Genomic DNA, 26,481 nt, shown 5'->3' with positions numbered 1-26,481 from the left:
AGTAACGAAAAAGAATGGCAAGAAATATATCAATGTAACGATGTAGAAGAATGCTGCAAAATATTTGATAAAAAACTGAGTTTTCACATAAATGCTTGTAGAAATATTAAATCTAACAAAACATCTTCAAAACTAAAGCCAATCAAACCATGGATAACTCACGGATTAATCATCTCAATTAGACACAAAGAAACACTCTACAAACAATATACAAAACAACCGGAAAATATAACATTACAAAAACATTTCAAAGCTTATAAAAAAAAACTTACATATCTAATAAAAAACACAAAGGATGACTACTACAAACAAAAACTTGAATTATCTGGAAATGACAGTAAAAGGATTTGGTCCATCATAAATGAAATTGTCGATAAAAAACATTTAAAAAATAAAACAATCAACAATGTAAATCATAATGATTCAAAAATCTGCTGTAAAGATAAACCTCTAGAAGCCGCAAATGTATTTAACAATTTTTTTGCTAATGTAGGAAAAAACCTCGCTAAAAAAATCCAACAAGGCCTTACCCCAAATGACCCAAATACTACAGTAAATAACGAGCATAAATTTGAATTATTTCAACCAACAACACCAGAAGAAATTGAACAAATTATTACAGGTATGAAAGGAGGTTCTGCCCCTGGTTTTGACGGGGTCACAATACAAACACTGAAATGTATAAAATCACAAGTATCAAAACCATTAACTCATATAATCAATACAAGTTTTCAAAACGGAGTTTTTCCATCCATGTACAAACAATCTGTAATTATACCAATATTTAAAACCGGCAATCCGGAAGAACCAACCAATTACCGCCCTATTTCTTTACTATCAAACATTGCAAAAATATTTGAAAAAATTGCCAAAAAAAGAATAACTCAGTTCATAAAGATTAATAATATAATTCACGAAAATCAGTTTGGATTCATGGAAAACAAAAGCACAAAAGACGCCATTGCTAAATTATCTAGTACCATACAAGACGCTTTAGACAAATCATTAAAATGTGTTGGTATTTTTGTTGATCTCCAAAAAGCCTTCGAGAGCATATCTCATGTCAAACTAATACAAAAATTAAAGATCGTAGGTTTTAATGACACAGCATTAAGTTGGCTAAAAAGTTATCTTCACCAAAGAACACAAGTTGTAAAAATTAATCACGCATCTAGTCTACCACTCACAAGTGATTTTGGGATACCACAAGGTACTGTTTTGGGTCCTTTACTTTTTATCATGTACGTAAACGATATTTTCAAACAAAACCTCAGTGGAACAGTTATATCTTACGCAGATGATACAATTATCATAATTAAGGGTAATGACTGGAAAATTGTAAATGAAAATGCAAATAATGACATCCAAATCCTAAAAAACTGGTTCGATACAAATCTACTTACAATTAACGCAAAAAAAACAGTTTATATACCATTCACAATAAATAAATTCAAAACTAACCCCAACATTCATATAATAATACACAACAAAAAATGTAACAAAGATGTTTGTAATGAATCATGTACCATACTAAACCAAACAACTGAAATAAAGTACCTCGGTGTAATTGTAGACCAACATATGAAATGGAACAGACACATATGTGAACTTGTTAAACGCATTAGAAAATGTATCTATATATTCATTAGATTAAGAAATGTTCTCAAGATAAACAACCTGAAAAAAGTCTATTACGCACTAGTCCAATCATTACTTCAGTATGGAATCATTGGGTGGGGAGGTGCATATGAAAAATTTTTAAGCTCTGTTAAAGTGGTACAAAAACTAATTATCAAAGTAATTTTGAAAAAAAAACCAACTTTCTCTTCAGCATCATTGTTCAAAATTTTCGAAGTACCAAAAATTGAAGACCTCTATAAAAAAGATGCAATATTACAAATATATAAAGAAACTGTAGTAAAAAAACTTAAATTTAACTCATCCTTAAGGCATAATTTTAACATCCAAATTCCTCTATTTTCAACACAACAAATGCACAATAACTACATTTACAAAGGCATAATATATTTTAATAGTCTTCCCGAAGAAGTGAAAAAAATACCAGATTTTATTTTATTCAAAAAGAAGGTCAAATTTATCTTTAAAAAAAATTAATATCACCTATCAAATGTTATAACTTCAATTCATGTTTCAACCAAAATTAACGTCACAATCCTCTTTTAAGTTTATATTTATTGTACTGTAATAATGTTAATTACTGATATAAACATGAAATAATTGTCAAATAACTCCTACGCCAAGCTCAAGAGCTAGCACTCTTCATTGGAGTAGAAATTCAACAACATATGTTTTACACTATTACTTATTTTTAACTTATTTTATGTACAATGTAACAATGTTATAAGTTAAACAATAAAAAAAAAAAAAAAAAAAACAATGGATAATTTAAGTTTGTTCACAACTGATATCCGAGTTTCTCAATCCCTAAATTCTTATACATTGGCCACATTCCTTGACCTTTCATCAGCTTACGATGATGTTTTACTGAATGTTTTGAAAGAAAAGCTAATTAAAAAACAAATCCCCCCGAAATTAGTCCAATTTATTATTAATTTGCTCACAGATAGGTCTATTATTATTGAGTCTTCCTCTAAATGCTTAAGGCGCAAACTATGGAGAGGTTTACCCCAGGGTTCTGTTATCAGTCCTCTGTTGTTTAATATTTATATAAGCGACCTAGACTCAGTAATTCCTTTTTCTATCAAGCGACTTTACTTTGCGGATGATATCCTTATATATTTGTTACATAAAAATATCATTCTGGCAGCTAAGAAAATGAATTTGGCTTTACAATATATTAAAAGCTGGTTGTCAATAAATGGGATGAATCTGGCGGCATCTAAAACAAGGGTCGTGGCTTTCACGCGCAAAAGAAAAATTCCCCACTTCTCAATCTCTTTTGATAATGTGCCTCTACAAACCGCTACTCAAATCAAATTCCTTGGGCTTCTTTTGAAGCATAAACTTTTCTGGCTTCCACACATTCAGATAATTTGTACAAAGTGTGAAAAGGGACTTAATATGATGCGAGCAGTTTCCAGAGTATGGTGGGGATCTCATCCTACCACTCTTAAATTAATGTATAATTCCCTAGTTCGGAGCCACTTGGATTACGGCACATTCCTTTTTGACCCCCTCCCTAAATATTTAGATAAGAAAATGGAAAGAATTCAATCAAAAGCCCTCAGAATGATTATTGGAGCTATGAAGTCTTCTCCAATTAATGCGCTTCAGGTGGAATGTGGGGAGCCTCCATTATATTTCAGAAGGCAATTTCTTGCCAGTAAATATATTTTCAAGGCTTTATCGTTATCACATCATCCTATTAAACAAAGTCTTAATCTGCTAAGTGTTAATTTGAAGTCCAACAAAAGATTGAGTGAAAAAAAATGTTTTCCTCTCCTAATTAAAAGTTTTCATCTCTATAATTCTCTGTCATCTTCCCTCCAATATCTTCAAGAAGTTCCCAATCTCCCTATATACAATATTCCATTTAAGGCAATCACTTTTATGCCGAACACAATAACATCAGACTTTCGGAAGAATATTTTATCTTCCCCAAATAAATTTCATAATGTGGATGACTGTTTTAAAAGCATTGTGGCTTCAAAATTTCCTGGATTTTCCATCCTTTACACAGATGGTTCCAAATTTGAAAATAAAAGATGTGGAGCATCGATATATAGTCCAGAATTCAACATCAATCTCACTTATAAATTACCGAAAGAAGTTTCCATATTTACAGCTGAATGCTTTGCAATTGAACAAGCGCTAAATCAAATCCAGGTTCTCAACATTCATCGAGCCTTACTATGTACTGATTCGCTAAGTGCTCTAACTAAAATTATGTCAAATATTCTATGTTATCCGGAAGACAATATTATATGTAAAATAAAAAATCTTCTCAATTCTCTAAGTGAATCTGGGTTTGAGACGATATTGGCCTGGGTCCCTGCCCATTTGGGTATAGAGGGTAATGAGATGGCCGATTCTCTCGCCAAATCTGGTTCAGATTCCGGAACTATCCCACTAAATTTTAGAATCCCTATCTCCGATGTCTTCCCGATTCTTAAATCCAACATGACTCATGCCTGGGAAGAAAATTGGGTAGTCTCCAAAATAAGAACTGGATCTTTCTATGCTGGAATCCAAAACCATATCCCTGCTAAGCCATGGTTTCACGGTAAAAAACTGTCAAAACGATTCATTTCATGTATTTCGAGAATGAGAATTGGTCACTGTTCAATTGTATCCCACTTGGCTAGAATTAGAGTTTTGGATGATCCGGTCTGCCAGTGCGGTGTGGAAGAGGAAACCCTCGACCACGTTTTCTTTAACTGTAAAAATCATTCATCTTTCAAGAACATATACCGCCGTCTTATTAAAATCACACACCAGTCCCCCCTTAACATTTCATACCTTTTATCTCTTAACAATTCTCGTGTTCATACAGCTTTATGTAAGTTTATTAACCTGAATGAATTCAACATTTAATTTGTTTTAGCGATCTAAATGAGTCCAACGTTTAATTTGTTTTATTATTCTCCCAATAGATTAACCGATTTTTTTTATCCACTTTAACTGTTACCGGCACAAAGCACTCTTTTCAGGGTGAAATGCCTAAAACCAAAAAAAAAAATAATAATTAAGTATGTACATTTTTTGGTTCTGTCACAACATGATTAATTTTTCATACCGCCATTTTGTGATAAAATCAAGTCAACTAACACGTTTCAGTTTTTATTTTTTGACATTTTATTTACTGTCTCATCTTTAGTTTTTAAGTTAAAGCGGAAATTAACCCACTTCCAAACATCTAATCGAGCTGAAACTCGGCGGAAAGACTCGTTGTCGATGACAATGCATTCTATCGTATAATATACGAAGTAAATGTCGATCCTAGCGAATCGGGATTTGGTTCAGTTAGCGCCGTTGACTCAAATACCCGGGGAGAAACGTTCAATACGTAGTAAAATATATATTTTTTAAAGTAATAAGTTTAAAAAGACATTTTAAAAGTTCTCTGCATTTAGAGTCAGTTCCATGGGAATAAGATTCAATCCTCAGTAAAAGCAAAAGAAAATTAAATAAATCCAATAAAAATAGATGTTTTATAACAAAAATTACCTTGTTTTTCACGGGATGATTATTAAAATTAAGCTTTTGGAAACTGGTCGATGCAAATAATTTCCTTGTGCACACGAGTGAGACATTTTCAAATTTGGAACTGACGTTTATTGTGTCAAGGAAATCATTCATAATATAAAAAGAATCTTTTCAAATCCACATAAGCAATGATCCATTTCAAATCCCGGCAACCTACCTGTAATATATTTTAACAATCGATTGTTTTTATTCTATATTTGAAACGTGCTTCTGTAAAAAAAATCTTTAGCGCAGTCAAGCTACATCCATATTTTTTTACGGGTAACAAATAGCCTTTAAATAAATTTTATATTGTCGAAAAAATCTGTGGATGTGATTTATTATTGAAATGAAAAAATATACATGAACCTTTGGAAAAAAGTCTTCAAAAAATTTTAGAGATTTCTGCTGTCGATTTACGTTTTTTTTTACATAAAGGGCCACATTATTTGTTTCGAGCCTAACGGTCCCGGCGAATTATTTCTATCGTTTATCTTTGCTAAGCTTGTATTTTTTCAGTGAGTCTATTAAAAAATAGTGTTTCAGGTCTGTAATTTTTTTTATGTGTAAATCTTCTACTAACAAATCTTATTACTGAATTACATTTTTTAGACTGACTGGAAAACATAACGTAGGCTTCATTGATGTAATAAGACTCTATGGTAGGCTTAGTTCGTAAATTGCGTAACTAAGTTTCTCTCGAAAAGTAGAATTCAATAATATTTGGTGTTTTATTTATTTATTATGGGTGCAATATTTTACATTTCTTAGTACAATTTCGTTATGTTGGCCTCACTGGGTGGCTTACCGAGTCCTCCATTTTATAGTACAAAAAATATTCATTTAAGGAAAATATATATAATGTTGGTGAAGAAAAAAAAACATAAGATTAAGATAAATTTTAACTAAAAATATACATTTTAAATAAAAGTAAATAATAAATTTAAATTTCAAGTGTTAGACTGTTGAAAGCTTGGGCCTCCTGTAACATTTGACAAATGGTAGTTGCGCAGTCTACAAATTAAGCCGACGATATAAATATTATTGCCTGAACTTCATATAATAAAATGAAACCTACTTTTTGGTTAACAGGATAAAAAATAACAGTGACAAAATAGAACAATATATATTTTTTTTAAATTTTTATTAGTTGCAATTTCTTAGTTTGTACGTGATAAAAAAGTATAAAACATAAATTTTAAAAAAAAATCACAGTCTTCCTTACTAGAGTTTCCTGTTCTGAAGCGGCCTATATTTTTTAAACTTTTGTATTTAGTTTCAAGTTGTCTTTACATCGTCTTCATGATGTTTGTAAGTTGAATATCACTCAGTTCTCTCAGCCATGTTTTTACTTTTGTTTTGAATATATTAATTTCCGTATTTTTTTGGTTTGATAGAGAATTGTATAATTTCGTAGCATATAATTTAATATTACTGTGTCCAAAAGATCTGTTTAAACTGGGATTAACCAGTATATGTTGGCTTATTGCTCTGGTTGAGAATTTATGTTGGGCAGTAGAGTATTTAGATATATATATATATATATATATATGTTTTATTTTTTTAATAAAATATTTTTTGAATATTAGGTTGGGTTAGGTTAGGTTTTTCCATCGCTTTTCTTGCGGGTTCTCTTTGTCATGAAACCCTTTTTGGCAGTTTTGTTTTTCACATAAAGCTAAATCGGTGTTAAGCGGGAAATTCAATCGTATCCATCATATGTGCGTGATTTAGCTTGAATTGGATTCCCCTTTGTACATTTATTCCTTGTCGTATAATGCTAAACAGAATCCGGGCCCGCTGGGCGGCTGTGCTTTGACCCCCCTGGCGATGAGACGGCAAGTGTGTTCCTCAATACGGTGGCGAGCTTCTGACAGGTCCATCACGTTGTACGCTGACCACAGCTTCTCCGCTGTGGCACTCACCCGAGGAAATATTCTGTTGGACATAAATAAATTATTTGCTGTTGATATTATTCAAACAATATTTATATTATCAGACAATATGAATATTTTTTGCTTTCATACAAGACATGTGAGAAGGAAGCGGACTCTAAGACTACTATTGCATACAAATATTCCTACGTAATGGTTCATTTAAAAACTCTGCTTGCAAACTTTATTTGTTCATAATTTAATTATTTAAATTATGAAAATTTACTAAATTTAATTAAACTTTAATTATTCACATCAAAAAACTCGTCAAGCCGTCTTCGAGAAGATTTTACTTCCAGAACTTCAGAGGTTTAAGGACAAAGCTGAATGAATTTAAGACAAACGACCCAATTATTTCACACAATGTGAAACCTGGCTAGAACCGTCAATCCACTCAGCGGAGCTTGGTCTACCCTATCATCAGGTCTACCGGCTTGACAGAAATATCAACACCAGTTCCAGATCAAGAGGTGGAGGAGTCCTTATAGCAGTCAACAACAAAATGTCCTCAAAAGTGTTGAAAACCAAAAGTTGTGATGTCGAACGAATTTTCATTATGGTAAACGATAAAAATCAAAATTACATCACTGGTTGCTTGTACATTCCTCCGTCATCTAATTTATCTATATATAAATATCATTCCGAAGATATCGAACTCTTAAAATAAAATAAAAACATAAACTCATAAGTTTTGGAGATTACAACCTTCCAAATTGTAATTTCAACTCTACCGATTCCCAATCATTTACATAATGCGAGAGAGAGATCATTGATACGTCAATATTTCTGAATCTCACCCAATTTAATAATGTACATAATTCAAACAACCGCCACCTAGAATTTGTTTTTTTCAAATGAAGAGGACATAATAGTTAGTAAAGCATTAGAGTATATCCTTCCTATGATCACCATCATCCACTGTCAGTAATTATTCCAAACAATGTTAAAAAAATTAAACTCTCAAGTTCTAGTTTTAATTTCAAAATGATTAAAATTAAAACACCCTGGGATTTGAAATCCAGTGAAGACAAGGTAAGACAAAGGTTAGGTTAGATTGGTTTAGATGAGGTTAGGCGAGGTGAAGTAAGGGTAGGTAGATGAGATTAAATAATGAGAACTGTTACCTGGATACGACATTGACGTCGTCTACGACCTCGCCCCACATGCAGGCCTCGCCCCCCAGCACCAGCTTCTTCTGCTCAGGGGTGCCCGAGAAGTCATGTGGGTCGCAATTGTAGAAATTGGTCCAGTCGCCCCCGTTGGACAGGTGGTCCAGGTACCAGCAGCTGCTGAGCAGGGCGGGCAAGCCGCTGGCTGTCACCTGCCAGACAAAAAAAATATTAAAATGTTTTTGTGTTCCATTTCATATACAGTACAATTCTCATCCGGAGCCTACTTACTATACTTTACACCAATGAAAAACTCTGAAAGTTTATTCCATAGATTTTTTCATTGTTTGATGTAGTTTGAGGCAATCATAGGACGTCACAAAATTTCGGTTCCAATTTTCGATCGGAGTTATACCCCCCTGGCTGCAATATTACTAATCAGTAAAGATTCTTTATTCAAATTTATCGTATTCATTTGGAATTTCTAATTTACTTTTATTTTTCAATATTATGGTACCTATCTACCTGACGAAAGTTTGAAAATAGAAACATTGAGATAATGACGATCATTTGGACGAATTGTGTAATTCCTTATTTGAAATAAAAAACAATGTTATAAGGTTTATAATTAAAGGTATTAAGTACCTACTTACAAATCTTTCAGAGGAAACTTTGGCTTTGATTTATTAAATAAGAGAAAATTATAAACAACCCTTTTGAACGCGAGGTCTACACCCAATTCTATATAAGTACCTACAAGATTTTAGGCATCTTGCATTTTGAGATTTTAGTGCATAATTTGGATTTTTTTTACTGCATACTGAGTTTAATCTGATGTCGCATAGTGGGTAACTGAATAAGCGGAACAGATACAGAACAGAACATGATAAAATAATAGGTTAGGTTAGGTTAGGTTAACTTTGATTAGGGTAGGTTTGTTTTTGTTTAATTTTTCTTCACTGCTATATTTTATCACTGATATATTTTTTCGTAGAACCATTGTTTTAAAAAAACTTACATTCTGCAGTAGATTCCTCTGATCTCCAGTCCAGACCTGTACCACAGTTCCCTCCGGCAGCTTCACCCCGTTGAGGAATACCTCCTGCCACACCACAGAACTGGAGTTCAGCTTGGCTGTCATGTCCACTATCTTCTGTATATACACCTCCTCCAGAGCCTTGTAAGAGACTATGTTGTTGTCGGCCATGTACTTGGTGATATTCGGGTTGGACTCCCTGACATAAAGAATAGTTCAAATGTTTTAGTTTTTTATCTAGAATTTATCATTAGGTAACCTTCTTTTTCGTATGGGGGAGGGGGGCTCAGAGGGGGACATCTTGGTCTGCATGACAGTCGTCTTAGGCGTCGCCCTGAACGGAGCAAACCTTCAAATCTAATTGGTGGAGGACGAGGGTTTACAAGACATTCAGTACCCAGGCTAAGAATTTTAATTATTTTTTCCAAGTTGAAAACTTTAAACAATGGTACGTCAAATAAAATATGTTTAAGAAAATTTCTCTAGTGCAAGGTTTTAATTTTAACAATTATTTCTTAATTTGATAAATTACAGTCAATGGTGCTGGGAAAGACAAACAGAACTTTTTTTAAGCGACACAAATTTTTGACTTTTTATTTCACATTAAAAATTTAATAAAAATATGGCCTCTTAATGGGCCAATTTTTGTGATATATGTGGGTTCACACAGACAAATTTTCATCAACTTAATTTATATTTTTAATTTGCAAAAAAAATTACACCGCAGTTTTAGTAGGGGGCTATTGTTTGACAGGAATAATTGACCGATGCTCACCAGCAATCGAAATCGACTTCGTCTCCTCCCAGATGGAAGTAGTTATCGGGGAAGACCTGCGTGACCTCCGTCAGTAGATCCTCCATGAAGGTGTAGACCTCATCCGACGTGGGGTCGATGGGCCCGAGGTCCCCGTTGGGCACACCGTTGCTGTAGCACTGCGTCAGCAGCGAGGGGTACGCCACACCCCATGACCTGGTATGGCCTAACACACAAAGAGGTTGACAGTCACTAAATGTCTTAAACAAGAACTTATGTGAGGTAGAATGGCTTATGTACAAGAATATTATATTAATAACAGGCCAACAAGATTCAGTGTCCTGGCCTGGGTTGAGGTGGCTTTGGTGAAGTAAAAAGAAAATTTATGTGTGGGAACAGGTACAAATGGTAGAAGATCCTATCTGATGAATTTGGTACATGGGAAACTATCTCGCGAAGTGGGAAATACGATTTAAACTGACGACAGCTCGCTCTAATATTGGAAATATTTACACTTTTTATAGGTTTTCCATGGAACAAAACCTTGAGAATAATGTTTAGTGTAACACTTTTCAAAAGTTCACTTGTATCATTTTATAATCCCATAAAAAGTAAGGAAGTTAAGGAAACCCATTTGTTGTCAGAATATTGTTTATATATTTAGTAAATTGGTATCGGAATATTAAAAAATGGTGTCTTTAGTTCTTCTTCTGGCCATTTGTTAATAAAATTTTACGATTAAAATTTTGAAGAAATAATTAAAGCAATGAAACGAAGTACTTACCGGGTGTGTCAAATTCTGTCATAACGCGGATTCCACGAACTCGTGCGTATTCAATAATTTCCTTGATGTTATCTAAGGAGTACACCAAAAGAGGGTGATAGGCTCCCTTCGCACTGAAAATAGAACACAGATGCATTGAGCCGCATATTTTATGTATATGTAGTTACAAGTAAACAGTGGATGTATCGAGAAGAAGATTTTGAAAGAAATAATTTCCCACAAAGTTTCCGCATTCCACATTTTCTCAAAATATATCAAAAATATCACTGGAATATTCGAAATTTCCCGAAAATTTTCGCGAGTTTAGTGAACGTTTTTTGAATTTCCATAGAATTTTGTGGTTTTATCCCTTTCCCCTAAAATATATTTTCTCGCCGATTTTGTATTAAAGTTAGATTATATGAAAAAAGAGCTAAGAAGCTAAAGCAATTTTTTGGAGCTGACGGTCTCAATTTATCAATTTAGAGCTAAATCTAGCTGTAAAGGAGCTGCGTTGGCAACACTGCTAGCAAGTAAAATAAATACTGTTCACTTTTTCGGGTCGTCCCATCAATAGGAAGGCCCGAAAGAAACTATTATGATCACAATTGATGTCATATATTTATATTTGCCCCTTTGACTGCTTAATTATTTATTTGCTGTGGACAGAACCATTAAAAAATAACAATTTGCTAAACTCGGTTCACGAATGAATTGTCTGAATGGATGAGTTCGACAAAGATTGGTTTTAAAATATTGATTAATACAGGGTGTATCGGCACGTACCCGACAAACTTTAACCAGCTATTCCTTAGCATATTTGGAGTAAAAAATCTTATGTGCACTTTGCTGTTCGGTAACGTTTTTTTTAAATAAAAAATGTATTATTCATATTTTCACCACATGTCATCACTGTTTTATCCTTTGTCAAAGTTTGAAAACCCATCTGGCAATATTTTATTCGAATTCCGTTGAATAATGTACGTGTGTACCTATATTGGCGCACTTTTACAATCACAACGAAATGGCACGGCACCATTCGTCTCATTTTTAACTATTATTATTTAGTGTGTGCGAAAGAGCGAAGACGCTTTTCGACATACTTGCTTATAACAGCTGTTGAACACGAAAAGCAATGCCAATGACAGTGATGGAGTGTGGAAATTTTATTTTTTTTTGTTTTTAATTGAAAAAAAAATGCTACCGGACAGCAAAGTGCCCATAACATTTTTTACTCCAAATGTGCTAAGGAATAGCTGGTTAAAGTTTGTCCGGTTAGTGCCGATACACCCTGTATAAACTCCCACTAATATCCCACACGGTGTAGGTAGGTTTCAACATAGAAATAAATAAAAAAATAAAATTTAAAAAAAAGGAACACAGAAGTTCATAAAATGAAAAAAAAATTTACAATGTGCACTTGATAAGAATTCTTAATGAAGGTAGGTACAAACCTGAGAGAGGGGAACTTGGTGCTCTGGTAGGGGAAGCTATGGTCATCAACGATGTGCCAATGCAAGACGTTGAGCTTGTTGTACACCATCCCGTCCAGTACGGTCCTGATGGACTTCAGCGAAAGGAAGTGGCGGCTGGTGTCCAGCAAGAGACCGCGGTGCGTGAACCGGGGGAAGTCAACGATGGACGTGGTGTTGATCAACAGTTCCTGCATAACAAGAATGGTAGATACTTTCAAATATACAGAAAGTACAGATAAGTTCTAAACGTTGCTTGGAATGACTTTAGCCGCATTTAGTGACCAGATACTCCCAATAGCCAGGTACTCCCCACCTTCCATCTCCTTCCCCTCCGCGTTGCCTTCAACCTTACAACATATCCCAATCGGGGATGCTATAGTATCACTGGCTCCAGGCTCACACAGCATCACAAATGTAAAAAAAAAAAACAAAGTTCCTCGCAGCATGTTCCATCGTAATACCGGTAGAACAAGGACAGCATACCTACCTAACACATGAGATCTAAGGATTTGATATCGGTTTGTTAAGAAGTTATATGGCGAAGATTGCACGCATTGATAAGATAAATAAAAATAATAGATATTTATCAATGTGAGTAAGAGTAAATCCACTCAAGTTATGAACTTATACAACACACAATTTAAACAAGAAATTGGTACAGTTTATTGACCAGTATTTAGGATAGATAATGTTGACCTTAAACCAGTTGAAATTGAGTGTTAAGTGTTATATTTATTGATACATAATTTTAATCACCAAGGCAGACAAATAATATATTGTTAAATACCAACTCAACAACCACTTTACGGGAGTTGCATGTTCACTGCGGGCGTCGACCTACTTCCATTTCAACACAATTTATGCTTAGTGGAAAACTCTGCACTGCATCATCAATCAAAGCGTTCATACATTGATGTTGTATTTAGTCAATGGGTTCACAGCTATGTAAAATAAAACAATCTACGTAATTGATTATGACATTAAAAGGTTGACTTACTCTAGAAGTTGTTGAATTGTTGTATATCAACTGTGAGAATGACTCCAAACCCCTGAGGATACCCCACAGGGAGTCGCTGACCAGTTGGCTGGTTCCAGGGGGGTCGTTTGGGGACCCCACATCCAAGCTGTCTGTGGAACATTAAAAACATTTTAAAAAAGTTTTTTGACTAAATGTTGCGGAGTCCTCTTTTGACTCGACCGTTTGGCATTCATCTGTCTGTAAAATGTGTGTGTTCTGTTACGATTATGAAAATCTGCTGCATTCACTTTATCATTCAAGCAAGCCTTACTTTTACTAGATTTGCTAACTTTGATTATGGTTCAGTAAAGATTTTTTTACACTAAGTTTAGTCTGTCTGCAAATTTTGTTTGTGTGTTCCGTCCCTGTTATGAAAATCTGCCGCATCCACTTTTTTTTATTCAAGCAAGCCTTACTTTTAGTAGATTTTCTAGCTTTGACCATGGTTCAGTAAAGATAATTTTTTCAAAAAATTTTAAAATATGCTTATTTGGACTTTCTTATTCGCATTTTTTCAATATTATGTTATCTACCTGCCCGAAGAAAGTTTGAAACAATATATGTTATTGAGATAGTGACGTTACTTGGGATTAATTGAATAATTCCTTGTTTGAATTTTTTAAAAAATTACCTTAAATACGTGGTTTGTAATTAAGTTCGTGGGTATTTAAGTACCTACTTACAAACCTTACAATTTTAGAGAATATTTTTTGATTTATCAAGGTAGGCGACATCATGACTCGGTCTATTTCAGCATATCTCTCATACACCACCAATGCTAATGTATGGCGAGCGATACGTTGAAATAGGCCAAACCACGAAAATAAAGCGCCCGTATAGCTTGGTCTGTCACAGGCTTTTAAATAAGAGAAAATTATAAAAAATCTTTTTTGGACACGAGGTCTACTTTTCACATAACATAACATGTAGCATTTATAAAAGAGATTCCCAGGTTACGAATAACCTCACAATATTCGAAAATCTCCTCAGTAAGCGGAAAAACATTCTTTTGTGGTGATGGAGGACTTAGTCAGCCGAGGAATTGAAGAGACTTCCACCAATCTTCATAATATATACATATTTAATTTCTATGAAGTAATAATGTATATTTATATTTACATTGTTCCTTCATTCCCAGATAAGGCCACTGTTCGCAGGGTCCGGTAAGTTTGATGTAAAGCACTGACAGGGGGTCTAGGAGCGCCTCCGCTCGCCGGGAGCCCCCGTAGCGACGGACGCCCGCGGACGAGCGCGGGGGGCGTCGCGACTTGCCGGTCTTCCCGGATTTGCGAGATTTGCCGTACTTGCGCATGGAGGGCCACTGCCGTGCGATCAAAGCGTTATAGCGGATCACTGCAGCGTTGAGCGCGGGGCAAGTGTTGTCACCAATTACCTGGAAACAAAAAATGAATTTATATTTTATAGATACCTACACCAACCTACCAGTTTTTGAAGTGAAACTTCTTTACGCGCGTTATGCAATTTCGAGGACCGGAGTAAAACCAACTCATGACCGTCATGAAAAACCGTGATCATTTCGCTATAGGGCCAATATTATATACCTACTTTAGGTCACTCTCCAAACTTAGCTTCGCGGTCTAGAGGCAGAGCGCCCGATTGTCGTCGTGAAGAACCGAGGTTCGATCCCCGCTATAACTAATTTTTTTTCTTTTTGTGATTTTTTTAATAATAATTTTTTTTAAAGTGATAAAATGCTCTCGTGCTGCGACTTTTAGATATTTTTACTATATGATATTTTGGTCGAATTCGTAATAACCGCGGTCTAGAGGCAGAGCGTTCGACACTCGTTATGCAGGACCCGGGTTCGAATCCCATATTTTTTTAACTTTAAATTTTTTTTTAACAACGATTTGTTTTTTTACTTATAAATATGTCAATAGACAGAAAAAAAGAGAGAGAGAAGAATAAAAGTTTCACTTCCGTCGTGCGTAGGCTTGCGGCTTGCCACAGACTGTATTTTTTATTAAAATACTGAGTGCTATTGATTCTTCAATGAGATGATACTTATATGCGAGTACCGCAAAAATGGGATAATTATATACTCTATATATATTATGTTTTTTTATGGAAAAGGGAAAAAACATGAAATTTCTAAATATTAAAATTTAAATTGGGATTTATTCTTCTCTGAAATGCTGTAGCCAGTCCCCCCAGGGGAGGCCCTGAGTCAAGCAGCGCCTGGCGCGAGTATATTTTTTACACCTCTTGTCAAAACCAGAAGACGCCTAGGTAGGTGATCACTGTAATCAATAATATTCGGATGATTTGTGTTTATGTGTAGTGCCGTTTCTGAGAAAAATAATTTCAATGACGATGTGTTGGTATTGTTAGGGTGTTAGGTATTATCAGCGCGTTGAGCCTTGGTAATTTGACTGCTCCAATTGCCAGGACCTGGCCGAAACTTCGGTCGGTCATTGATACAGATAGACATGTGCTGTATTACGCAAATCTTCATTAATAAGGTATTTACCAATTACAAATAATTGGAATATCGAAATCTAGGAAAAATGTATCCATGTTAAGCAGGGCCGCCGACAGCTAATCTGGGCCCCAAGTCTAGTAGACTATACCGGGCCCCCTCCCCACAACTTACCGGGGGGGGGGGTGAGATAACAATTAATATGTTCATGCTTACCTGCTACTGCTAGGAATACTACTTCATTACCTTTTCTTATACCATTATACCAATCATTCGAATTAAGCATAATTATTCAATGGAAATGTTTAAAAAGTTATGGTGAATACTCAAAATAAAATACTTGTGTTTCTTGTTTGTGTGTATTTACATATTCTTCGTTAATCAAGATATCTTGAGGCATTACACAAGGACTAGCAAGGAAATAAGATTAAACAAAAAGGACAAAACGAATACGCAAAACAGTTTGCTGTACAAAGGAATTAAGTTATATAACACACTACCAGAAACTCTAAAGTCCTCACCAATTGAAAAATTCAAGATGTATTGTAGGAGCTACATAAAACAAGAAAAAATATAGTGAATTTGAAATATTATAATTAATTAACTGCAATATGAAACATTATAATTAATTAGAAATTGGTAACCTTAAATGTACAAATTACTAAAATAAAATTCAAATAAAAAAATATATTATAACAACACAGATACGTTAGTAATGGAATACTAAATTGGAATATTTTTAAAATTATAGTAAAAACTCCACAAACTATAAAAAAATAATATAGGCAAATAAAAATTGTCATCTAAAATTTTGCTTTTCTACTTTTCTTGTTTGCAAAGCTAGTTATAACATCATCAAAATCCAAGTTTCTGGCCAGACCATTTTCTAAAGATAACATTCCCAAACTTGTTAAACGTTCTTGACCCATTGTGGAACGCAAAAAGTTTTTCACTCTAGACAACAAACTAAAAGATCTTTCTGCTTCCGGAACTGTTACAGGCAGAGTACAGAAAATTCGAATGGCAATTACTACATTAGGGAAGAGATTTGACAGTTTTTGGTTTGAAAGAGTATTTAGTAACTGCAGTGGATTTAAATGTTCTGAAAAGTTTCCTGGTTGAATAGTTTTTAAGTGTTCAATTTCCAAAAGCGTTTCTTCTTCAGATACATCAGTTTTATAGAGATCACACCAGTTTTTCACCCTTTCTTTTAGTTCTTCTTGAGTCATACTTGGGTATTGCCAAAGAAACTTAAACAATTCATTAATATTGTTGACAGCTTTGTATCTTCGGGTCAAGTTTCCAATGACACTGTCAAACAACACATAAAAAACATTAATTTTAAAGTTCTCTTCTGGGCAATCAATCTGTTTTTCATGACTTTTATCAGCCAAAACTTTTGTCTTTTTTCTTTTTTTTAGGAGTTCTTGTGAAATTCCAATATTTTCAGCTACAAGTTTACACTCTTCTAATATTCTAGTCCATTTAGAACGAAGGGTAGATAGGTTTTCAACTAAGTGTTGCAAATTGACAACTTCCACGTCCAGAGTTGCTTGTCTCGCTTGCAAAACTACACTCCAGGAGTTTATTTCAGACAACACTTTAAACCATGTCGTAGACATAAGTAGACATTCAAATGTATTCATATACTGTTCAATGCCCTTAATTTCGGCCAAAGTTTGAGGAGTGAGATAAAGCTCTTTAATCTTACTAAGAGCAACTTTCAGTCCTAGAAAGTCTAGTCCTAGGCTTGTGCTAGTACTAGAACAGGAAGAACTTTTAATAAAAAACTATCACATGTTTTCTGACCTTTTCTTGACAACGTTTCTCGTTTCTCCATCTCCTTTCTTTTCAAGGCCCCTGACTTGTGCTGATAGCGATAGCTCATTATTAGTGTTATATGAATGAGTCGCTTCGTTCTTCACTTAAAACTTCACAATGACTCAACGCCACAACGATCACTTTACTTCAAACAGTTCAAACGAAACACTACTTAACTTGACTAAACCATAAAACCATACCAAACTCAGCGCGCAGCGATTCCGCTATGACTGTCGCCGACGGATTGCCGACGCGACGGTCTGCCGATCGGGTCGGTAGGGCCCGGGGGTGAGTATGAGCGGGGGCGCGGCGGGCGGCTGCATCGCCCCTCCCACAGCGGGCCGGCCGGCATGGCGTGCTTGTAGCTTGAGCTGTGAGTGGCACGCTCTGAGAGCGTGTTCACACACATGCGTGGGATGACGTAATTCAGCATATCGCTCGCCATATATTCCAATTTGGAATGTACGGCGAACGTTATGCCGAAATACGCTATCCCTCGCATATTATAGCTGTGTGCTGTGTGTGAACACGCTCTGACAGTCGGGCCTACGGAGCGTGCGGGCCTGGGCGCCCGGCCCACGTCCGTTCCTAGTGTCATTGGCATTTTTTAGTAAAATATCCGGGCCCCGTCCCGGGCCCCCCTTAGGCCCGGGCCCCAAGTTTCGGACTTGGCTAACGTGCCCTCTCGGCGGCCCTGATGTTAAGGTATATGAGTTGCTGCATTCTCGGAAAATGTTGATTTATAAATAAATTAATCTTCCATCGAATGGCGGGCCATTAAAAATCCGTAAAAAACATAATCTAAGAAAAACTACGTCATTCATCCCACATACCTACTACAATCTAGAGTCCAGTGGTGATTCCCCCTCATTCTGTCTTATCACAACAAACTGTGATATTTAAATACGTAACGCTATATTTTTGTGTTTATAATAAATCATTCTGAAAGAATGTTTCATATATAATAATATTTCAACATGATTTTTTATATGATTTTTTTCCGTTGCGGAATCGGAACAGATAATCAATTAGTAGTCGAGTGGTCCAAAGCATCGGGTTCCTTAAGTTAGTTCCATGTTTTGAGTAAAATTTAAGGTGCGACATTTTAGAATGATTATTATTATTATTATCAGTTATTGAAGATGTCGAGGTCATTTTGAAGCAGTTGATGGTCGGAAACAGACTGCAGATGCAACGAAAAAAGCATAATCACTGTTTAGTTTTGAACCAAGGTCATTTATGAATATTAGAAAAAGTAAAGGGCCAATATTTGATCCCTGTGGTTCACCAGAACTTACAAAAATATAATGAAATTTAATTTGTTTCATATATTTATTTAAATATTAATATGGGGCGGCATGTTTCATAGTGGTAGATAGGTACGTACTTTCAGTATCGCCCTTGATTATATGACGGAAGTAGTAGGAATTCGAATATTGTCACGTTATAAGTTATTTGTAAGTAATCCAGGAAAATTTGTCTTTCTTTTTAAAAAAAATATTTATAAAATAATTAAAGAAGTGAGTTCTAAACAAATTTTAAAGAAAATCGGTGTCACTAATTTATAAAATAACTTTCGGGGCCAATGAAGTTGTTTATCTGATCAAGAAAGGATTTATTCAATATTTTATATTTTTTTATCAAATTCGAAAGATTTTTTTTTGATATTTCCCATACATTCTGATGGCAACGTTCTACAACTACTACTTTTTATCAATATTGATCAAAATATAAATTAGTAAACGCAAAAATCACCACCAAGTACTAAATAAATTCAATTTGCTGCCATTGAAAGATATTTCGACGTCATCATGCTACACTAGCGCCTCTTGCGACCAGAGTTATTGATATTTCCAATATTTTAATGGAGTTGGACATATTAGTATTATAGGAAATTTGTTCATAGTCTCACTAACTCGAGACGGTTGGGAGCAGTTAGTACTTTTGTGGGGTATTTAAATATTATTTATTTATTTATTATTTAAGTTTTAATCCAGCAGGACTGGGAGGATAGTGCAATCCCAGTCTGCCATATTACATGAAATGCAGTAAAACAGGGAAACAATAAAATAAAGTAAAAAATTATAAAAATGGAAATAAGATAAAACAAAGAGAAAAAAATATTAGGCAGGTACCTAAACATAAAATTAAAATATAAATCAAAAATAAAATAGTCATATAAATAGGTAGGTCACATATAAACAAAAAAACTAGTAGATAATGAAAATAAAATTAATATGGCAATTAATCTATTGATTGTTAGATTAACTTGATTAATATATTTTATTTCACTCTTCATTCCATTTTAAAATGTCTGGCCGTAACCCGTAATTAGGTTAGACAACAGATTGAGATCTTTATTGATTGACCTTAGTGATCGGGTCAATCAATGAAATATGATTTCGGTTCGAAGAGTCAAAGGTTAGACGGCTGAACGGTAATTAATAAAAATGCCAGGTCAATAATCTGAACGTATTAAATTTTGCGTTTACGAGTTACGTTTTTTTCTCTCCAACACCGAAATAAAACGCGTTTTCAAAGCCGTGGCATTTTTTAGTTTTTTTAGTACCTATCATGAATTGAAAGCATTTCAATATAATAAATTGGAAATATTATTATTGATTTTTGAATAACCATGTATGTTTTTGCAACAAGAGTTTTATTTGTGTTATATATTTATTCTACGATCATTTCTTATTTGCAGTTGAGTACCATTTCCCAGTTTACTTCTAATTAAGTCGTTGTAAAGAATTGTTGATCGAAGGTCTTTGAGTGGTTTACATATTCTTTGAATAAGTCCAACAAATTGATTGAGGGTCTTTGAATGATTTACATAATATTCTGTAAATAGGTCCCACAATTGATTGAGGGTCTTTGAATGGTTTAAATATCCTATGAATAAGTCCCACAATAGATTGAGGGGCTTTGAACGGTTTACATATTCGGTGAATAAAGACCCACAATTGATTGAGGGTATTTGAATGGTTTAAATATCCTATGAATAAGTCCCACAATTGATTGTGGGGCTTTGAACGGTTTACATATTCTGTGAATAAAGACCCACAATTAATTGAAGGTCTTTGAATGATATTCTGTGAATAAGTCCCACAATTGATTGAGGGTCTTTGAATGGTTAACATATTCTGCCAATAAGTCCCATAATCTTAAATGATTTGCACTTAATATCATGAATGCGTAGGTACATCAATTATGAATTTAGAATCAGGAGAATTGAGACTAGTATTATTAAATAATCATAATCACAGTTTAATTTAGAACCAAGGTCATTTATGAATATTAGAAAAAGCAGAGGGCCAAGATTTGGTCACTGTGGTTCATCAGAAGTTGCAAAAAATATAGGGGACAAATTGTATACATTTAAATGAACTATAGTTTTTTATACATATATGTATTTAAATATTAATATGGGGCGGCAGGTTCGTGCAGTATCGAGTATCGCCCTTGCAAGAGATCACCATTCAGAATCAAAACGGTGTTTGATGATTTAGCCGTATTTGGCGATTAGATCTAAAGAGCAAGGTACTTAATTCCCAGCCTTCCCCTTTCTCATCTCCTTCCCTTCATCACTTTTCACTATCACAACGTTCACCATTTGGGGATTCCATAGTCCCACTGACTTTCTATGAATAATTGGGACTCATTTGGGGTATTTACTTAAAAATATGACTTTTTTCTTTAAAAAGATATATTAGCGATATTTCCCGTACCTGGTTTATTGTTTAGATCGTTAAAAAATATGTATGTTAATAAGAATGTTTATTGAATATGTAATAAATATGATTTATGTTTAAGAAATCAGAAACACTTGTTTAAAGTACGTACTCAAGGCAGAGGGAAATATTTGAGATAAGAAGAAATACGATAACACTGCAAAATGTTGACCGCTTTGCTTGGAATGACCTAAAATTCGGGTTACCAAAATGATATCTGCATATCTGTATTTATATCATTCCATTTATTAGGTATTTATAGAAGTCCATGAAATCCTTGTAAAATCACGTCACTAGTTTAAATATCGTATAAAATATACGGGTATAAAATATCGTCACACGGGTCGGTAAATAATCGACATAGGATGCGGAAAATGTTGCGCGATGAATGCTGCATGGTCTCTGCACACGGCAGATATCAAGTGGTAATTTAGTAGATTGTAGTCCAGTTTACTGTCAGTATTGCAGAATTCGGTGGTTTCAGCATTTACGCTGAATGTCATTTTCTTATCACCGTGCAGTCGAATCACGGGTACGATTGTAACAGGTAATTTAATATATTAATAGGTATTTATTGTAACTTGACAAAAAACTGAGAAGACGGTCGAATGGAAAAAAATAAATTCTTAATGGAAAACAACGACTGCGTGTGATTGTTAATTTCGATTCATGATTTCGTACATGCTAAACGTCTTCTCGCAAATTAACGCAAATGAATCATCACGATGCAATACACTATTGTGCAAAGATATACACCACAACATTGATTTTGTTATCTCCGAGTTTCACGCCTTCGGGAAGTTTTAAAAAACACCATAAAATTATGGTTTTGTGCCTTCAAAGAAAAGCGACAAAGGCAATTGGGCAAGATCTAATTTAAGGTAATCCTTCAATTTGTCGTCGGATAGCTTCGCAATGCACTTTCTCTAGAACAATATCAGCGGGTTGACATTGTATCTTCGCCGACTTTGATGCTGCTGTTGACTGCTAATAATGGAATGACCTTGTTCTTAGAACCCCCCATAAATTTAGAAATTATTTTTTTCAATTAGAGACCCTATTTTAACAACAAATATCAAAATCGCTACTACTTCACCGTTTGTAGGGCAAACCGCTGGCTGGACTAATGGGAATATCAAAAATACTAACTCACTAACTGGTTTGAACTCAGGTGCCATTTTCAAAGTCGTAACTGGTTTTTAACGAGTCTGCGCTAATGTTTTTATAATTATTATTGAAAATTTCAGACAAGGAAAAAAGTCACTGTATTTCCCTGTCAGTCACTTTCTATCTGTATGAGGGCACCCATATTGTGTACAAGATACAAGAATAATATTGGGTAATGCAAATTTTCGAACAAACAATGATAAAATTATACGATTATATTGTATTGAAACACTATGTTTCTGTTATATAATAATGTTGGGGTGATAAGTAATAAGTTAGGGATTATCTGATTTGTGTGTTTGAAAAATATTTTAATTCCTTCAAGTATTTAGCGAACTAATAACAAAGAGGGTTGAGAATATGCAGAAGAAAAATGCAAACCACGAAAATATAGTCTTCTCTTTTCAGACGAATGCGCAGGGCCTGCCCGGAGCCAAAAAGCTAGTAAAAACCTCAAGGGCGCAATTATTATTAAGATTTAGCATTAAAAACTTCAAACCTCATTAAAATCCGTAGACATATTAAATAAGTGTTTATAATTAAATTACCCTTCTCCCAGCCCAAGCGACCCAAATTGGTGAAAAGGCAGAGTGGAGAAAGTACACGACTGAAGATGTAAAGTATAAAACTGTGATTATTTATATAAAATTCAACAGTAATTCTGGGCTAGTTATCGGAGATAAAGCGGATTTCTTACAATATGTAAAGAAGAGTGCCCCGAGCTTTGATTTCTTTTACAGTTTCATTCCGAGATTGATGGAATTTTTCGTAATTGACCTTCAAACCATGAGATTTTGTAAAACTACACCATCGTCTTTTCCTCAGAACTGAATTTTGATGGAATTTAGCACACTTGATGTTACGAAAATTACTGTCCATATCTGATTTCGAAAAATTCTGACAATGCCGGGAACTTCAGGTAGTACGATAATAATTGTAAGTAAAAATGAAACCAACCAGAAATTCGAAGTTCTCGAGTGAAAAGGAAAGTCTCTCCCCTTCGTAGTATGTCTGTGTCTGCGGCTTGGGCCAGACCTCTCCCTGTGTGGGGACGAACCTGGGCCCAGGGTGTTCGATGTAACCAGAGCACGTGGCCACGGCCATCACCAGCAGCGCCCCTTTCAATGCTGCCATGGTCTCTACAATAAAACAGAGTTCTTCATTCTCCACTGACAACAAATCTAAAGTAAAAAACTTACATAAATTCAAAATATTTTTTTACAACAGAGGAAACTCTGGGGGAAATAATTTTTCTTGGGTCCTTGGTCATCTTTGGGGCTGCTGCGTGGAGTGTATTTTTATGAAAGGAAGGACGGGAAGTTCTGAAAAGGAAAAGGTACAAGGGGTATGAATCCATCCCTCCCACTGCGGTGAAGGCGATGTTCCGAGAGAGTCCTATTGGAGAAGTCAAAGGGTCTCCCCAAACCAGCCTCTCCCGATCTGGCCCGCCACGCAACTGGTCGGGCACCCCTGCTATATCACCAAACAACCACTTTGGCTGACCTATGCCAGAGGTGTTGGTTGTCCAACTAATGATTCCCGGGGCGGCGGTACCCAAACCCGCCTCCCAAATTGAATAAGACTCTAATGGCGGGTTCAGACGTTTCAATTTTAGTCGATCAACTTTTAATGAACGTCAAGGTTTCTAACTAAAAACTAAAACGAGAAGAGCGATTGAAATTTCATTGAGAGAGATATTTACGTCAGCCAAGTTGCTCTCTAGTAGGAGTCGACTGATACCATTACAAATAATTACTGAATTATCTATCAGTAAGAAAAATACTTATTTGATTTGTTTCACTTATGATGGGCACCTAAACATAAATGTATTTATAAAAAAAGATTGTTTGGTGCTTATCGTAGTTGACTATTACAAATTACTCTAATTAGTGAATTTTTATGCAATCCTCGTATTTGGGTGATAGGCTGATTCCGTTATGAATACATTTTTAGTTGAAAATTCTTATCACGTCCTCTACGGATGCGTTAGTATTTACGGAAGGAAAAATAAAATAAATTTCACTGACATAACCCTACCTTTATTGTCTGCAAGTTGTTGTACCTATAGGTTAGATCATGGTTTAATTAGGTTTTTCTATCGATTTCAACGTGATACTTAGCGAAAATATTTTAGGAATTAATGCAAATCTTTACGTCACACAGAGGTCGTCAATAGTATTCCATCAGTTATCAAATAAGTTCCAACATAGACTTGTAATTATCATTTATCTTTATATCTATATAAATTTATCTAAATGTTCGTTTGTTCAAAATCTTAAATCTCCGAAAAATCCTCACAGATTGCTTTGAAAATTTGACACAAAGTTGCATTGGAATACGCGTGTGTAATTATATACCTATATTATATGGATGTCACCTGTGACAGGTAAAAACTTTTTTTATTAGCTTGGAATAACAATCAGGGCCAGCCTAGAGTCAAACGGCGCCTGGCGCGAGCTAAATGTTAGCGCCTCTTGTCAAAACCAGTAAACGCCTAGGTAGGTAATCACTGTAATTAATAATATTCGGGTGAAACGTATTTTTGTGTAGCGCTGTTTTAATGAAAGATATTCTCTAGGACGATGTGTTGGGATTGTTAGGTGTTAGATATTTGGCATTGGCGCCATGGTAATTTGGCGCCCGGAGCGGACTACTCCAATTGCGTCCGCATAGGGCCGGCACCGATAACAACATAAGCAAATTGTATTATAATGTGACTTTTACTATGATTAATTAATAATGATGTAATTTGTTCATCTTCCTACTTCGTGATTAATTATGTACATTATTTTTCTTTCACATCATAATTAATTTTCATACCGCCATTTTGTGATAAATTTAAGTCAACTAACACTTTTCACTTTTATTTTTACTGTTTATTTGTTATCTCATCTTTACTTTTAAATTAAAGTAGAAATTAACCCACTTCCAAACATCTAATCTAGCTGAAACTCGGAAGACTCGTTATCGATGACAATGCATTCTATCATATAACATACGAAATAAATGTCGGTCCTAGCCAATCGGCATTTCGTTTAGTACGGTAGCGACAAAAGACATTTTAAAAGTTCTCTGCATTTACAGCCAGTTCCAGGGAAGTAAGATTCAATCCTCAGAGAAAGCAAAAGAAAATTAAATACATCCAATAAAAATACATCTTTTATACCAAAAATAAATATTGTTTTCACGGGATGATTATTTAAAATTATTTTTTTTGGATACCGGTCGATGCAAATAATTTCGAGTGAGACATTTTCAAATTTGGAACTGACGTTTATTGTGTCAAGGAAATCCTTCATATCATAAAAAGAATCTTTTTAAATCCACATAAGCAATTATTTATTTTCAAATACCGACAACCTACGTAATATATTTTAACAGGCGATTGTTTTAATTCTATACTTGAAACGTGCTTCTGTAAAAAAATCTTTTGCGCAGTCAAGTTACATCCAGATTTTTTACGGGTAACAAGTAGTTTTCAAATAAATTTTATATTGTCGAAAAAATCTGTAGATGTGAGTTATTATTCAAATGAAAAAAAATATATGAACCTTTTGAAAAAGTCTTCAAAAAATTTCAGAGATTTCTGCTGTCGATTTATGTTTTTTTTTTATATAAAGGGCCACATTATTTGTTTTGACAAATAATAATTTTAGTACCTACCTCTAAAATTTGACCAATAAACTGAACAAAGTATAAAATCTAACAAAACCGATGAATAATTCACAAACAATCGATGCTCGCAGCAGCGATGAACGAACTCTACTGAAATTCTACTCGTTAACTGACACTTTTATCCACCATAAGTGATAAGCGAATTTACACATTTTGTGCGGGGGGTCACTAGAGATCGAAAGTTATAATTAACTTTATATAATATGGATCGTAATCATTAAGTAACAATTAATTTGGAGAAAATAATCTGATAAGATATATTTTGAAAACATTTCTGTATGTATTTACTTACTTATCTATTTGAAATCGATCAATGTTGTTATTGTTGGATATAATAAGATGTCAAAAATACGATTTTTTCTTTCATAATCCCTGTCCATGTGGAATGAGCC

The 26,481-nt window shown here is 34.5% G+C and overlaps 1 protein-coding gene across 1 annotated transcript; it reads right to left on the bottom strand.

The window, feature by feature from the left end:
* Window positions 1–4,668: 4,668 nt before the first annotated feature.
* On the bottom strand, window positions 4,669–26,186 carry LOC149418317 (beta-hexosaminidase subunit beta-like). The gene is made up of 10 exons (XM_089638449.1): window positions 26,078–26,186; window positions 23,372–23,553; window positions 14,375–14,648; window positions 13,235–13,365; window positions 12,217–12,425; window positions 10,784–10,896; window positions 10,021–10,225; window positions 9,228–9,444; window positions 8,225–8,421; window positions 4,669–7,104 (listed from the first exon to the last, which is right to left on the bottom strand). Exons 2-10 carry the CDS (start codon window positions 23,546–23,548, stop codon window positions 6,927–6,929), a joined length of 1,701 nt encoding a protein of 566 aa, XP_089494575.1. The 5' UTR covers window positions 23,549–23,553; window positions 26,078–26,186; the 3' UTR covers window positions 4,669–6,926.
* Window positions 26,187–26,481: the final 295 nt, after the last annotated feature.

The sequence above is a fragment of the Hesperophylax consimilis genome, chromosome 13 (assembly GCF_061612785.1).
Source record: "Hesperophylax consimilis isolate HC1 chromosome 13, BYU_Hcon_1.0, whole genome shotgun sequence".
Lineage (NCBI taxonomy): Eukaryota > Metazoa > Arthropoda > Insecta > Trichoptera > Limnephilidae > Hesperophylax > Hesperophylax consimilis.
Note: the sequence above shows the minus strand (reverse complement) of the source record. Positions and strands in the feature narration are given on the sequence as shown.